This window comes from Simochromis diagramma, unplaced genomic scaffold (assembly GCF_900408965.1).
Source record: "Simochromis diagramma unplaced genomic scaffold, fSimDia1.1 OVJJ01000514.1, whole genome shotgun sequence".
NCBI classification, from domain to species: Eukaryota; Metazoa; Chordata; class Actinopteri; order Cichliformes; family Cichlidae; genus Simochromis; species Simochromis diagramma.
In genome coordinates, this window is record NW_024387346.1 from 1,780,174 (window position 1) to 1,796,685 (window position 16,512).

Consider the following 16,512-nt stretch of genomic DNA (forward strand, 5'->3'; position numbering starts at 1 on the left):
ACGGTGTAATTATTTTGCGTGTAGTTGTTTTTTTCCTGTGTAATAATATTCAACATTGCGATCAATACATTTTTCAAAAAATGCCTCTCTGTGCAAAATGGGTTTAAAAACATAAACAACTGTTGGATACTGTCTGTCCGTGATTTGAACCTGGGAACAAATGGGTGGCTGTAGCTCAGGTGGCAGAGCAGGTCAGCCACTAATCAGAAGGTCGGTGGTTCGATCCCAGGCTGCATCCTGGCTGCATGCCAAATATCCTTGGGCAAGATACCAACCCCATGTTTGCCTACTGGTGGTGGTCAGAGGGCCCGGTGGCGCCTGTGTCCGGCAGCCTCGCCTCTGTCAGTGCGCCCCAGGGCAGCTGTGGCTACAGTGTAGCTTGCTATCGCCAGTGTGTGAATGTGTGTGTGAATGGGTGAGTGACTGAATGTAGTGTAAAGCGCTTTGGGGTCCTATGGACTAGAAAAGCGCTATACAAATGCAGGCCATTTACCAAATCGTGGCAGGATCAGCCTGATATTATTTGTATCCCACTGTAACTTTACTGTATAAAGAGCTAACATCTCAGGAGTAGTTAGTTATTACAACAAGTGTTTGTGAACTAAAAATTAGGAATGTGGGATACTGTTTGACCGTGATTTGAACAGCCCTGTGCTGCTCCAGACGAAGGGAAAACAAATCCTGCAGGGAGACCTACCTCGGCACTTGTGCAGGTGAAGCCAAAGGGAAGATATGCTTCACCATATTTTCTAGTCTTTGGCTTAGAATGAAGTTGGTTTGGAAACACATTCAGCGATGCTTCATCTCCTGCTTTGCGTTTCTGTAGGCGCCCGTGCTAGCAGTGTCCAAGCGTTTTGTTTTTTTTCCCCCCTTTTCATCCCGCGCGCCCCGTGCCATGGCTCTGCGCCCCCCCTAGGGGCGGGCCCCACATTGTGGGAAGGTCTGGGTTTAAAAGATGGAGCCTGGCAGTAAAGGTGGGGATACTGGCGGGGCAGGTGGGGCCTTTTCTTTGCACACTTAGACCCAGCTCCTGGAATGACAAACCCGAAGTCCTGTCCCATCAGTTCTTACCCTCGGATGCCTCGGCAGAGGAGACTACGATTCTGCCACCCTCCTGTATTGTTGGAACTCTGATGTTGGAGATCGACTCCCTGATCCATAATGTTCAACAGGAGGAACCAGACCAGAGCAACAGACCACCTATCATTTGTTTTTACCATCCTCTGGCTCACATCATCCACTGGGGGCATACAGCCAGGTTCATTTGCTATCTCTGCACTGACCACATGATAACCTTCCTCCGTCTTTTCTGGTGGCCCTCTCTCAAGAAAGATGGCTGGGAATATGTGTCTACTTGCCAGGTTTGTCCCAAAAACAAGGCTTCTAGCTCTATACCTTTGACCTGTTCCTATGCTCAGGTGACCTTGGTCCCACATACCCCTGGACTTCAGCACCGGCCTTTCCCCCTCAGCATGTAACACAGTTATCCTTACTGTTGTTGACTGGCTTTCTAAAGCAGCCCACTTCATCACCTTACCCAACTGCAATCCACACTGGAGACAGCCTAGCTAATGACCAATCATGTCTTCCAGCTGCATCGGATTCCTTTGGGATATCATGTCGGATGGTGGCCCTCAGTTTACCTGCTGGGTGTGAAAAGATTTTTTTTCTTTGGGTTTCACTCCTCCTGGTACTCCTGCCAGTTTTTCTCTCTCTCCACCTTGGTTCTCTGTCTCCTCTCTCTGCCTATCTGTTTGTGTGCTTTTGTGTGGTTACCGCACCTTTCAAACGCGGGATCCTCTTGGTCCCCACCTTCTGCCCTTGCATATCTGTGGCAATCGACTGACCTGCCCCTCATCTGGATATCAAAAGGCTCCCTTTGTTTTCCTCAAGGAGGATTTGTGAGTGTAAGTTGGAGAGAAAAGTCTGTTTCGCTATCGAGTCTAAAGACTGCTTGGACTGTCGGCTTGGATACTGTGCATAGAGACTGTGGATGTTTTTTCTTTTTTGAAAGACTGTAAATAAACTCACTGACCTGCATTCTGAGTCTGAGTATGACACACTTTAATATAAAAACTGTGATAAATCATATTATTGAGAGGACATATTGTTGTCAATTAAATCTGATTAGTTAGTTTAGTTTTAGTTAATTTTATTTGCTTATATTAGGTAGCTTTATTAGCTCTAATTATTATTATTATCAGAGGTGGGACCAAGTCATTGTTTTGCAAGTCTCAAGTAAGTCTCAAGTCTTTATCCTCAAGTCTCAAGTCAAGTCTCAAGTAATGTCAGGCAAGTCAGAGTCGAGTCTCAAGTCACTGGTGTAAAAGTCCAAGTAAAGTCACAAGTCTGAAATTTTGAATTTCAAGACCTTTCGAGTCTTTAAAAAAAAAACGAAAAAAAGCATGTTGCAGTTATATGCTAAATGTAAATATTAGACCATGTAATTTTTAAATCTGTGTTTTTCTCAACACATGACCAAATAGTGAACTTAGAAAATATACACAAATTGTGAAATTGCACCTCTTTAAAATGCAGCTCAATTAAACCTAGCTCCAAGAATAATTTTCACCGACAGTTCTGAGATAAGCTGCATGTTATTCTTGGATGCGGTTGTAGGACCGGCTTTAAAATCGCATGACAAAAATATCATACATAAATAAATGATTTTTTTTTTTTTTAAATATCATTTTTAAAAAAACTGCATCACCAACGTAGCCTGGACAACATTTGCTAGTTAGATGAAGTCAGCTATCTCATCGTAGCATATTTATATGCATATTTATAATCATACGGTTCTTGGAGTGAGTGCATACACTCATGAAGTTTAGTAACTTCCGGTCACTGCAACAAGCCCAGGTACAGTTTACCGACGGATGGGTGCAGGACCTTGAAATGCACCGTGTAGAAAGTAAAGACCATCGTACCTATCATAAGTTTACCAGTCTCACAAATTGTCGTCATAAATACACATTCGTTAACCGTTTATTAATAGGACCTTTGAGCTCAATGGTAATTAATTAGCAGTGGAAATAATTTCTGGTAGCATCACAGAAATGTAGCAGTGACAATAATACTGTATGCTGTAATCGCACTGGGCAATTAGTGATACAAAACAACTGTTTTATCCTGTGAATAAAAGCATATGTTTTTGTCAATGTACCATAATAACAGAAGCGAAACGCAATATTGTGCCAGGACAATTCACTATTTATGCACAATAAACAAAGGAGCATAGCGCGACAATTTCTGTTCAGCGCCAGACTTGCTTGTAACCTATATCACCAATTATGTTATGAAAATGACGCATTAACTACAACAGCAGACTGACCTTTGTGGAAATGCTTGGAGCAGACTAACCTGTGAGCTGGAGTGTTCTGGGACGTTATATTTGATCTTTGAATGGCTGCAATCCAGTCGGCTCTTTGTTACTTCGGAAACATGGCTCGAACAATTTCTCTTCAACGACGTAATCCGATAACAACCGATCTCTTTACCCGTCAGCTTCCCGTGGCTGTCATGCGACCGGCTATTGCAGTGAATAATACAACAGCTTCTTGACATTTTTTGGGTTTCTTTTTATCACTGTGTGACTGATTTCAATTGAAAGCCTGCGTGCGCTAGTACCGCTTGCCACGAGTTCCCAGAATCCTTTGCGGTTCTACCCGTGAATGACGTCACATTTTCAATCTCTATATAATATGCATGTTAAATTTTATATTTGGGGTAAAATATCAAGTCTTTTCAAGTAAACCGGTTCAAGTCCAATTCAAGTCCCAAGTCATTGGTGTAAAAGTCCAAGTCAAGTCACAAGTCTTAGAACATTTTTTCAAGTCAAGTCTAAAGTCATAAAATTAATGACTCGAGTCTGACTCGAGTCCAAGTCATGTGACTCGAGTCCACACCTCTGATTATTATTATTATTATTATTATTATTATTATTATTATTATTAAGGAGAACTATTTTTTGTGTTTTGCACTGTGGCCATGATGTGAGATGCATACTTTAACCCTGTTGCGATTTACATATCGAAATATATGTGCTGAATTCATTTTTTAGTCATTAGTTTTAGAACTGGAATTTTGAAATAAAATATGGGTACATCATGAATTCACTGATTCGAATCTATATCCTGATTTTTTTTTTCTGGTTTCAGACAACAAGCTTTGTCCTGATTTGTCACCTCACCTGTTTGTGAGCTAAGCCATGGATGATCAAATAAATTAAAAAAATATTTCTTATAAAAGATGCAAAGGACAGCTCATGAGGAAATGTGCTGCTAACAGTATCTGCACTACACTAAGCTACACGTTCCACACTACATTACAGTAAAATACCATCAGTCAGTGCTGTTATTTTACAGTGCACATAGACTAATCTATAACTATGTGGTTTCACACCATAAAAGGTTAAAGCACTGTTCTGTACAGAAGGGGTTAAAGTGGAGGAACAGCGTTCCAGTACATGAGTAATTAAATCTGACAGGTCAATACAGGATCCTGTCAAGTGAGTTCATTTTTTCTCTGCTGCATCTCATTTTTGTGTGGTGTTGCTTCCAGCTGATGGAGTAACTGAGAAAACAATGATATAACAATGATACACCCTCAATGCACTGCTTTTTTCTCCTCACCCCTCTGATACATTCATGGTGGTCAAAGTTGGTTTTGTGGTACTTTATCATCTAGTTAGAGTGAGAATGTTTCTCACACAGCATATGATTTCCTTGTCTTTTCATACAGCTCAACAAATATCAACAAACACAAACCCATTTCCAGTGCAGTTTATAACACTTTGTATCTTGGTAGCTTATTCCAGGGAGACAATAGACATTAATGTAAGAAGGACAGGACAGGAAAGTGAAAGCCAAGGACTGAGCTGAAAGTGACGTTCAATAACCTGGAATTAATGTCTGAAATCATTTTTAAATAGTTTTAGATTTTTTTTTAAAAATTTGGGTACACATGATACATTGCTTTTTTCTTTCCTTCTTTTTTTTATTAAGCCTCTTGTAAATCAAAATGTATGATCATTTTGTATTAGTTTACACCAAGAGCCATCAAGCAAAGATCAAAGTATATTTAAGGTATCGATGCTGATTAGATTCACTCACCAAGCCTTTTATACTAGCATTATGCTGCATAGGGCTTTTAAAGCCATGACAGCATATGAAATATTTGCTTATATCTTGTTGAACTCAACTGGCTAAAGCCACAAAGTGCAGAGAATCAGCAGCACAGGTCAGCTGACCACAGCCTGTGCACAAAGTAAAAAATACTGGAGTTTACAATACAAGCTTTTACATTACTTATTTGTAAGTAGGGCTGCCACGATTAGTCGACTATTAAAATCGTCGACGACTAATTTAATAGTCGACGTTTCGTTTGAAGCTTTGTAAGATCCCAAAAGACACAGGAATAAGTAGTAGGATTTAAGAGTGTAATAACGGACTGAAACAGAAGATGGCAGCACTGCATGTACAAGGATGCCAGCTGCCGTTAAACCCAGAAGAAGAAGTAGTGTCCCATAATTCATAGCACGGCCCAGCGCAGTTGTCAACAATGGCAACAGCTAGTTAGTTTTAATAGTACTATTATTATTCTTTTTGGGTCACAAAATAAACGTTTAACATATTTTCAGGTGAGAGTGTAGCTGTGTAAACCTCAAATATCTGCTCAGTTTATCAAGACACCACATATTTTCAAAAGCGCTCCAACGTTTTCAGAGACGTCTGTTACCCACTAGCTCGATAGCTAGCCCGGGGCAAGGCTCATTAGAGCCGTGAGAACACCAGACTCCCGGCAAATCGTTTCTAAATCCACAGCTGTCTTTCGCTACTCAGGTTAAACATGATATATAGGTCACTTAGATAACTTAAAAATGTTATTGTTTGGCTTTTTTTAGTGTTTTATTTGTTCCTGAGTAAATCTGTTTGGCTGAGATTAAAGTTATAGTTTTTACACAGCTGAATAAACGTCAAGCAGACAACTGATTATCAGAAGTGTGAGATGCTCGAGAATATACTCCGGTGTCCTGTTATATTTTAGATAGCAAGTAGCAGGCGGCTGAGTTTATTAAACTCCACCGAAACAATCTGCAAATGTCATTAACATTTAATAAACTATCATCTTGTCTTTATTTTTAGTTAGCACATACCTTAAACACTTAAAGCCGTAAGCTAATGATAGTTATATAAGAGCAGATGCATGCTGGTGCAATAAGCTGTACGTTTTACGTCCAATGGATGCATGATCTGATTAGTCGACTAATCGCAAAAATAATCAATGACTAGTCGACTATCAAAATAATCGTTTGTGGCAGGCAGCCCTATTTTTAAGTGAATCTTTTCCTCATGCCGCACCACCACAGTGTTCCCCCATCTGCTAAATTCCACTTTAACCCCTGTGTATGAAATACAGGATTTACTGTATAACAGCGCAAGCTGCTTGCCATTGCACTTTTATTGAGCATGCCCAGTGTAATCAGTAACAGACTCTAAAGAAACAGTCTTTACTAAAATCTAACCACATGTTGTCACATTCAAGCGCTTAAAAGGATGCTAAAGTTGACTCAAATATCCTAACACTATTTAACTTATCATTTAAACTGAAACATTTACATCTGCATGTCTTCTGCACTAGTCAGAGGTAATTCTTTTATTATACTGTAAAAATGTATGCTGTTTAGGTTTTTTTTTTTTTTTTTTTTTTTAAATACTGTTTAGTTTGAGATTTTCTCATAATTTTTTGAAATCACACTTTTACATTACAAACTATATTATTTGTATGTTTTAAAAACAGATGGCTACATGATTATTTTTTTTGTACTCTTGATATGGTTGTGAGGAGCTGTGGCACAGTATTATCACTTTTCCTTTCATAAACCACTAAAGAAATGAAAAAAGTCCTCCCTGTGGCATTCAGAGAGTATGATGTCTTATTATCACTGGTATTTAAGAGACTCCTGGGTCATTTGGCTGAAACACCCCCTAAACAAAAATTCATATTTGAAAACAACCCTGAAGATTTAACTAAAATGTGTTTTGTTTTTTAACTAAGCAAGTTTCTTGTTAAACTGCTATTTGGAGTTTAAAACTGGAAGACTAAGGGACACAGATTTTTAAATATTTGTATCATACCCCTGAAGCAGATGTGTTCACTTCCTGATAAGTTTTAGCTTCCTGCCAGGACACACTTGTGCGCCTCATGATTACCACTCATAACAGTATGATCTGTTGTGCTGTAATCACGCTGGTGAGAGGCAACTTTATAAGCCCAACAAAAAGAAGTAAAACAGTATCGTGGCTGATCTTACCTGGTGAAAGCTTAGGGGAGACTGGTGACTTGGCAGGACCAGGGTTAGGGGTCAGGGCATTGCTGCTGCCTTCTAAGGTTTTGACTCGGGTGCAGGGTGATAGGTGTGGCCCCCCAGGCGTGTGGGCCCCTGTCCCTGAACGCTGTGAAGAGGAACGAGATGAACAAGGGGAGGTGGTCGCTCCTGAACCCGCTGTGCTCATCACACTGGAGTGCTCTGGTGTGTGTCGGCTTATTGCAGACAGGATGCTTTTCCCATTCATCCCTTTACAGATTCACAACAGGGCAAAGGGGGATGGAACAGAAAAGAGAGATTTGAAAAGGGCATTTAGCAGAATAACAACAGTGCTGGATGAGGACGGTGGTTAATTGCAACGAGTAACATGAGCACAGCTGATAACTTCACAACAATAATCCAAATACAAATGTCTCAAGTGCCTTATAGGTAAAGGAAGCCGGTAAGATGCTGCATTAAAACCAAATACACTCACAAAGCACCACTGTCATCCACCGAGCTACAGCCAAAAGACCATGAACTCACATCAACACAACATAAAGAAGCAACCACCAAGGGAGCGGGAGGCTACAGCCCGCAGGACTCTTGACCCATTATGATTACATCAATGCAATGATACAAGCTTGTTGTGGTACCTGTAATGGGAGCACAGGCCACTTCGGTCTGAATAGAGATGCCTGCATCGATGGAACGGGCTTCTATGGTCCATCATTGATTTGAGGGGAAAAAGACAGTGGTAGATGCAGCAACAGTGAGTGAACATCAGTGTTGATGGAGTCCTCCTGATGCATATACTGTTCAGTATTTAAGAACAAAATCGATTCCCAGAAACCTTATCAAAATAAGAGCCTCATTTTTGGATCTTTAATGAGCACAGAAGTTTAACTGCACAGTCAGTGGGTGCAATTAAGAATTCTGTTATATGTTCAGGTAGATATTGTTTCAAATGAGAATGCAACACAGCATCAGAATGCAACATATCACATGTAGTGAAACAGTCTTTATAAAGTTGTCCAAGGAGCATAGACTTGGGCAAATATGACTTTTCTTCTGACACAAATGATGAAGATGAAACGTACCGAAAAACAAAAAAACATGCATAACAGTATGAGGCCATACCTCAAATTTAACCAGTACAGTAAGGTTATACCAGTCTACCACCAGGTGGTAGTGCAGGCTCTAACAACTGTGGGACTCTAAACACTGAAGCTGCCACAGACTGTACTCGCCAACCACTAAACTCGGTGATCAACCTCACACAGGTTAGTTAGGTTAATGTTATTCATTCATTTTTGCAAATATGATGAAGATAAAGTGAAGTTATTATGCTCAGTTACTGTCACTTGTATGCAGGCTTCCTAAGATGAACTCATGATGCATTTGCTTATGCACACACTGCTTGTTCAGGCCTTTGTACTTTGTACCCCCCAAAGAGGATAAACATGAATATATAAAGGTAAAGAATAATTCCTCCACCCACACAAGAATACCTACTTTGAGAATCCTAAATGACCAACAATGTGTACCATGTTCTTCATGTCCTTCATTTTTTTTTCTACTTTTATAGTATTTTACCTATTTATTTGACCTTTTTATGTCTGTGTATGTCATGAATTTTTCAGTTAGTTCATTTTAATTTCAAGGTTATTTCTCATGTAGTCTATTGCTTTTGAGTTTCCTACCTTTGTTGTTTTCCCATCCTCATTTCTGATTTCGTGTCTGATTTTTTTTCTCTCCTTTTATTAAAGTATTAACTCTTTTTGCCTTTATAAGTTTATCAACTTGGTATCTTCTTGTCTCCTGATGTTTGGTTTATCAATCATCTTTTGGGACTTTCATTGTTGTTGATAGTCTGATTTCACTACCACCCTTCTGTGAAGCTAAGATACACGACACACACGTAATATGAGATTTTATTCTAAAGTAAATGGTAATGATCTTTTAATTTTCCTATCAAATGTGAAAATATGCTGCCTTTGACAGCTGAAAATTAGGATGGACATTTCCCAAAGTATTTTACGGGTAGTTAAAAACTAGCTGTCCTGATTGTATCTCATGGGCATGCTTCTTGTAAGACTCATTGTTCAGGCTGCACACAACGAAACAGCCAAACTCCCACTGTTACCTGGAAGCAAGTATACCAGAGGCTTTAGGGTCCATGTGGAAAACAAATAAGACTGATAGCAACATTTGCTGTACTGCCATTTCTGCATTTTCAGACCATTACAAAAGACTAAAAGGATGACACAAAGACAGGCAGATGACAGGCAACCTCGGCCTGTGGACTGAGTCACAGCACTGGGACTCACAGCTCCAATGCCACTGCCCAAAGTGACATTCTGTCACTCACATTTTGCCTCTCTGCACTTGTTGCCTCTTACTTTTACAAGCTTTATAGCACATAAATAGACTCCTAATTCAGCAGTCCATCTGTCTCTTCAGCTGCTCTGCAGTCAGACGGGCAGATCTTGGTGCCTAGGCCCACGCAGCACTTACATGGCGGCAACGAGGCAGAAAGTGTTTACATACTGCGCAGAGGACAGAGTAAGTGACCCGGTGTGTCCCATAGATGTCTGTGCTCGTGTGTGCTTTTCCCCTTATCAGTGTGAAGTTAGTTTTGCGTCAGTGTTCATCTGTGCATTTTTGTTAACTGAGAACTTTTAAATATAGCCTAATTTTCAGATCGACAATGTGACTGGAGAGCCTCTCTGTCTGACCTTGTAATATTTTTTCTGTCGCTGACGTCTTTAGTGTTAATTGAGCAACTGTTGTGATGTTTGTCAGATGGCATACCGTTATAAAGAGTACTACATCCCTATCTTCTCCTTTTCTCACTGGATATTTACCCAACAAGAGATTCTCAAATGACTGAATGATCAAATGCTTTGAACTCTGACATAATTGAACAACTACAGCTGATGACCATCTGACCACTGGTCAAATTTCAGCAAACATGGCTACTTCGAAAGCTCTCTTCACTTGCTTGATGTTAACTCTATACAGTAATCTTGGCTGTAAACCTAAAAAAGGAAACTAAACAACCTGGTCTGACTTTCATATCATTGTCAATCTCTCTGTGGAGTCTATATTGTCATAGTATTGGTGTTAAACATGTTTGATAAAAGTTACAGCTAGGACTTAAAAATCTCTTTAAAAAGCGCTGTGAGCCTGGACAGGCCATAGGCTTAAAAAAATCTTATACAAAATCAGCTTAACACGACAGAACAGTCAGTCAGACAGTGAACTCCTGCTGACTGCCCTCACAGCTGATTCAATAACAATAACCTAACTAACCTGTGCGAGGTTGATCATGGAGTTTAGTGGCTGGCGAGTACAGAAGTCAGGTTTGTGCATTGTGTTTCCACAGGAGTGCTTTTTGATGCAAGGGATCATGCTACTTTCTAGTAATGGATACAGAATGGGTGTGCCACTAGAATCCATCACAAGAGATGACTGATATGTGTTCTCCCTGTCCTACAGCCTCCCATTAACATGCAGGCATCTAGCTACTGGCTGGACAAGGACAGTCTCATGGGCTGTCGGTTCCCATATTTTAAATTGGACCAACATGGCGGCTCAGCTTTCTCTTATACTGTGAAACTTGTTCACTGAATTAAATGAAAACATGAAAGGTATTTTTTTAAAAGGTATGGAAGTAGCGAATCTCTCTTTACTTTAAACTGAAAGTGGCTAGCTTAAAGGTTTTGGGGTTTTTACACAGGATGGTCAATCATGATGTAACCCCTGATAAAGTTGCCTTGATGTACAGTTGTAGTTGTCTTGAGCACACAAAGAGTCACAAAGTGCCCAAACCACAGGCTGAATATGAAGGTGTACAATAGGAAAGCTCCCATACAGTAAGGCCAAAATATCTTGATTGTACCCTGGTTTCAGTTTGTATCAGAGGTCATATGCTCTGCCCTTTCTGTTAGTGAGCAGGACATGAACCAAACTAAAACATATTTAGTACACACATACACATGAAAAATAGTTAAAGTATTGTTTTCATTTGTATATAAGAATGATAAAAGAATGTTTCTCTACCCAAGCTTGTCATTTATTGTCATCAGTTTCAAACTATAACTGTCCTAACTGCGGTAAATATGAACCCGTGCAGGGGTTTTAACAATGTATTCCATGGTGATGGTGACCTCATAGGCGAGTGCTGCGAAAGTACCTTCAAAAACAAGATATGAAGGATCACATCAGTGTTTTAACATGTGAGAAGATGGTTCCCTTCACCAATAAAGAGAAAAAAGAAAACACAATCAGTATCTCATTTAAAAGAGGTGTCTTGAGATATGACCTCAAGACACCTCTCCTGAACTGAATCAGGGATCTGATACAAGAAAACGTGGATAAATATGGCGATTTATTATAGCTATTGTCAGAGTTAGTTATTGTCAGCAGAGTAGACATGCAAACCTGAATGGAACAGCTGACAATGAGCAATAGTTGGTTATAAGCTAACATTATGGTGGCTAATGTTAGGCTTGAGTATCCTAAAATTTGCAATTTCCCTCTGATAAACAGTTTGTTTACATTCTCACCCAGTTAGCCAGCCTGTGTCTGTCCAACCAATCAGGGAGCTCCTTACAGCAAGCCGCGTGGCTAATTTGCATTGCTTCGGTATTTCAGAAATGAGAAAGCTAATCCAATAGCTAATATAATAGCTAATCCATGAGCAAACAGGAAAGGTAAATGGGGAGTGAGGAGTGGAATCGCCATTTTAAATGTCAGAAATAAATGTTTGATTTTTAATCCATTTACTTATGTCTCTTTTTTAAATTGTGTTTTAAAAACAATTTTGAAAATCAGTTTTTTAATTGGAATTCGAAAATGGTTTTTGAAAGGAGTTTTTTATTTAGAGTTTAATTCTTTTTTTGTGAAATTCTTTTTTGATTTGAAGGTTTTTTTAAATAGATTAATCATTAATTTTGAAATATAGATTTAGAAATAGTGTTTTTATTTTAAAACGTTTTGTCAGCGTTTATCTTGTTAAAATGACGTTAACATCATAACCGCATTAACATTAACGCAAATAACAGTTAGTGAGTTAGTGCGGATCGCCCCGTGCGTGGGGCTGCACGCCGTCAACGTGTTAGCGCGGTTAGCTCGTTAATGCGTTTGCATCGTGCAGCCCCACGCACGGGGCGATCCGCGTTAACCTGCTAACGGAGATTTGCCACGTTAATTCAGTTATGGCGTTAACGTCATTTTAACGAGATTAATGCTGACAGCACTATTTTAAATTAAATTTTTAAATAATAAATTACTTTATTTTATTCATTCAAACATTACTAATTTAAATATGACTTCGTAAATGAATTTAAAAATGCATAATTTGTTCTACAATTCAGTATTCAAGCATAAAATTCTTTATTTCGATGTGTGTGGCTCTTGTGGTCCTCCATACCCGATATCCTGAGCTCCACCGACTCATCACAACTTTTACAGTGTCCTCTACAGTAACTACACATGGAGACCCGGCATATTGATAACTGAGGTAAATACTGGATTTAAAGCCTACACTCAGTGGCCAGAGTTCTTTGTCCGGTCTATAAGTCTGATGTCATTCGCCATTTCCAGGTCCAAACTCCGCTTCAGGCACAATTAATACTTAATAATAATAAACAATTAATAAGTCAAATTAATACTGTTGCATCACAGTTACAAACTGTGTAAATTCTTTTATCTTTAATAAAATGATGAGTGTGCCTGCTCTACCAGGTGTAAAAATTAAGTTTAACATCCACGAAAACAGAATTTATTAAGTTTAAGGGAGTTCGAAGTCAGCAGAGAGTTAGCTTGCTAGTTTCAATCTAAACATGATGTACCATGTTCTGACCGAGGGACTTCCGAAAAATTAAAACGTACAGCTGTGCTATCACTTCCAACATAAATGAAGACAGAAAAGTAAACAGCAGTGACCTTTGTACGGTTACTGAAGTTGGACTAGCTGGTATATAATGATGCGCAACGTGGTGGCTATGTTAGCATAATATGAACACAGTGAAGCTGGAGGATGAACGCTAACTTCTTTCCACTCGATAAAAGTTAACGTGAGGGTTCCCGATGGTTAGGGACAAATGCAATTGCACAGCAGGATGCTGTAAACGGACCAAACTTCAGTCAGGAGAACAACTTAGATAATCCACCCACAATACGAGGTTAGTCATTAATTTACTGCTGCAGGGACTGGGCTGTAGTTACATCGTATGGTTTCAAAAACTGAGCTTTAAAATGTGTTTGCCGATGAATAGTGGAAATAAAAACCAAGAGAGAAAGTGATCAGAAAGTGATCACCGATTAACTCTAACAAGATGCAAAGCATTACAACATGTTAAAAACACAACAGCCTCAATAAACACAGAGTAGTTTGGACCCAAAAGCAGGGTTCATACATCATCACTTAACAACCGGATGTTGTCCACTGCAGCTAGAATTATAAACTTGAATTAGACAGGGTAAGAAAACATAACTCTGTTCACAGCAATCTGCAATCTACTGACAAACAGTGGTGAGATTTTACAAACTAATGCTAATGTTAAAGCTAGACAGCCAAAAGCACAACCAGTTTAGGAAGTAGAAAGGTAACTAATTCGTAGCTATGAAGGAAGCTAGCTAATGAACTACACATCATTAGAATGGTGTGTCCTCCAACCTGAAGCAGTGAATATATGTATATATTATTTGCTCTATTTGGTTAGGTTTAGGGATATGGCAGCTTTATTATGTTTGGAAACAGGTCAAGGTTTTGATTCAAATAATAACATATATGGCATCATGGTCACAATTATACAATTATCCTCAGCCTTGACCTCCTATATCTGCACAGTTTGTTACCCTGTGTTACCTCTAATAATGTAACAGTATTACCCAACTTCCCACATCCATTCCCACTAGATGCGTGGGGTGAATATTACTGGGATGAGTATTATTTAAGACAACAACACAAGCAGCCTACCCAATAAGCTCGTTCCTGCCCGAGACTGGTCTGGAGAACAGCCTCCCGTCTTGCTCTTGAAGGAAGTAAAGAGATGTTGACAAAGCTCTTCTGGTATGTCATTCTCCAAATAAGTCACCATGAAGAGCTGGAAGCCCTCATAGTCAATAGGCTGCGTGAGAAAGGAAAGGGCAAAGATGTTAACAGACTTACTGATCGACATGTATACACCAATACCACCACCCATGGACAGAAAAGAAAATGTGATGGGGTTTCCAGCTTTAGTTGATCTGGCCTGAAATGAGAGTCCACAGTCGTGATTTGGAGTGCCATGCCAGTATTTTCTTAAACAGTTCAATGTAAATGTCGTATCAACTGACCATCACATCTTTAAGCTTAGTAATGACTGAATGGATGTACTAGAAGCTGCATCCAGAAAAAAAAAACAATTGAGCTTGGAGGCCCAATGGCTTTAAAAAGAATGTAAAGAAAGATATATATACACAAAAAATATACACAGTAAAACATGTAATAGTCACATTGCTGAATACAGAAATGTTATGTTGTGTCATGTTAATGTACACACACACACACACACACACAGCTTCCCCTGATACAGCAATATGATGGGTACATACTAGCACTGAACTCAACAGCCCCATGGCCTTTTCCCCTGGCTGTGTAACAGATCATCTGCAGCGGTAAGGGCGTGGTTATGTTATGTTAGTGGACAGAATGTGCATGCAGTCTGCTGACACAGACACCACACAGCATGCAGAGCCCACCGGGCTGAGGCTTACTTGGTTGAGAACGTCTTGCTTCTGTTTAACATTTGGAACAATAAAGAGGAAATGGGGAGAAAGGTAGGGAGGAAGGAGGAAGAGTGAGGGAGGAGTGGGTAAAAGAAGAAAAGGAATTAGCTTGTTCGTGTGAATCTTCAGTGGCGATGGTAGTGATGCTTTCTGACTAGGACAACTTTGGCAACATTGGTGTACCATCAAGCAGGAAGTCAGGCTGAAAAAATGACAAAAGGAGGTATGGTCTACTGGAAAAGGTCACGGCAACCATGGGCAGAATTTGTGCGAGTGACAATGGCATTTTTTAGAAAAAAATGGTTGTAAAAATAACTATATAATCAGCTTTTGTACTACTCATCAAATGAAAACATTACATTTTTAAGTTTGCATTAACAAGCTTCTTAACAGGTAGTCTCATTGAGGTCAAGATCTGTTTTTAAGAGAGACATGTATACAGAAAAAAGACACCCAGCTATGTAATAAAACAAATCATACGTGATCACAAATAAAGAAAAAGTCTTTCAACTCTTTAAAATTTTCCAGTGAAATCAGATAGTCAAGTTTCATAGTTTTTGCAACTTTTAACTAACTAAGTAATAGCAAAGGATTTAAATCAAGATTTTCCAAGTTCAGTGTGAGTGTGAGGTACAGCTAATGTTAAGGGGTCCTGTGATCTGATATTTTAAGTACTATGTTTAAATTCAGTCAAGGAACAGAGGTATGCAGGCAATCTTTGCAGTTGAGCCTTGTAAATAAACATCATGCAATGCTCCTTGATTCACTAGGGCAGCCATTCCCAGGGATGGGAATTTCCATACCAGAAAATCCCATGGGGCACACTGAGCCTTAAATCTTCATTCTTATCAAAATACAGGAGAAAATGATGTATTTCCTTAAAAAAACACATAAACCAAACATTAGCCAATAGTGGCTAAGATAAGATAAAGTGACAGCCATCAGTGGCCACACTGTTGGCTATCAGTTGCAAATGTTACCCACTCGTATGCAACGCGTTAAAGCCAATTTACGACCCACCTGCAGCTGGGACACAAACAATGCAAGGGCTGTACAGTTAAGCCAGACTAATGATTAACATCGCAAACTATCACCTCCTGTTGCTATTTTTAAATCAATTTTATATAAATACATTTATATAAATATGTATGTGTACATACTTCTCAGTACTTTTAAATTCAGGTATGTTATTACTGTGGCCCACCTGCAGTACCTTCGTGGCCCCAGCCTACACTTTGTAATCACTCCAGTAGCACGTACTAGCCCACCTTTCCATGTAAGGTGTAATGGTGACTAGGAAAAGAATTGCCTATTTATGCAGACAAAATTGTATAGTGATTTATTTTTATATAAAAATCCAATCTTTGGGTGTAATTTTCTTGTTTCTATAGATTTGCCAAATCAGTGGCATATAAAATAGTGTCTGC

General features: G+C 39.3%; 1 protein-coding gene across 6 annotated transcripts in view; it reads right to left on the reverse strand.

Annotated features, from left to right (window-relative positions):
* The window catches only part of LOC120718371 (diacylglycerol kinase beta), a 159,347-nt gene that overhangs the window by 101,947 nt on the left and 40,888 nt on the right, over nucleotides 1–16,512 (reverse strand). For 2 of the 6 annotated variants that reach the window (XM_040006892.1, XM_040006889.1), the window contains exons 4-7: nucleotides 15,074–15,094; nucleotides 14,295–14,445; nucleotides 7,963–8,025; nucleotides 7,313–7,576 (exon numbers count right to left, since the gene is read on the reverse strand). In XM_040006892.1, the coding sequence (XP_039862826.1) occupies nucleotides 7,313–7,576; nucleotides 7,963–8,025; nucleotides 14,295–14,445; nucleotides 15,074–15,094 (499 nt within the window). The remainder of the gene's footprint in view (nucleotides 1–7,312; nucleotides 7,577–7,962; nucleotides 8,026–14,294; nucleotides 14,446–15,073; nucleotides 15,095–16,512) is intronic. The other 4 variants (XM_040006895.1, XM_040006893.1, XM_040006890.1 and 1 more) reach the window with 3 other exon arrangements.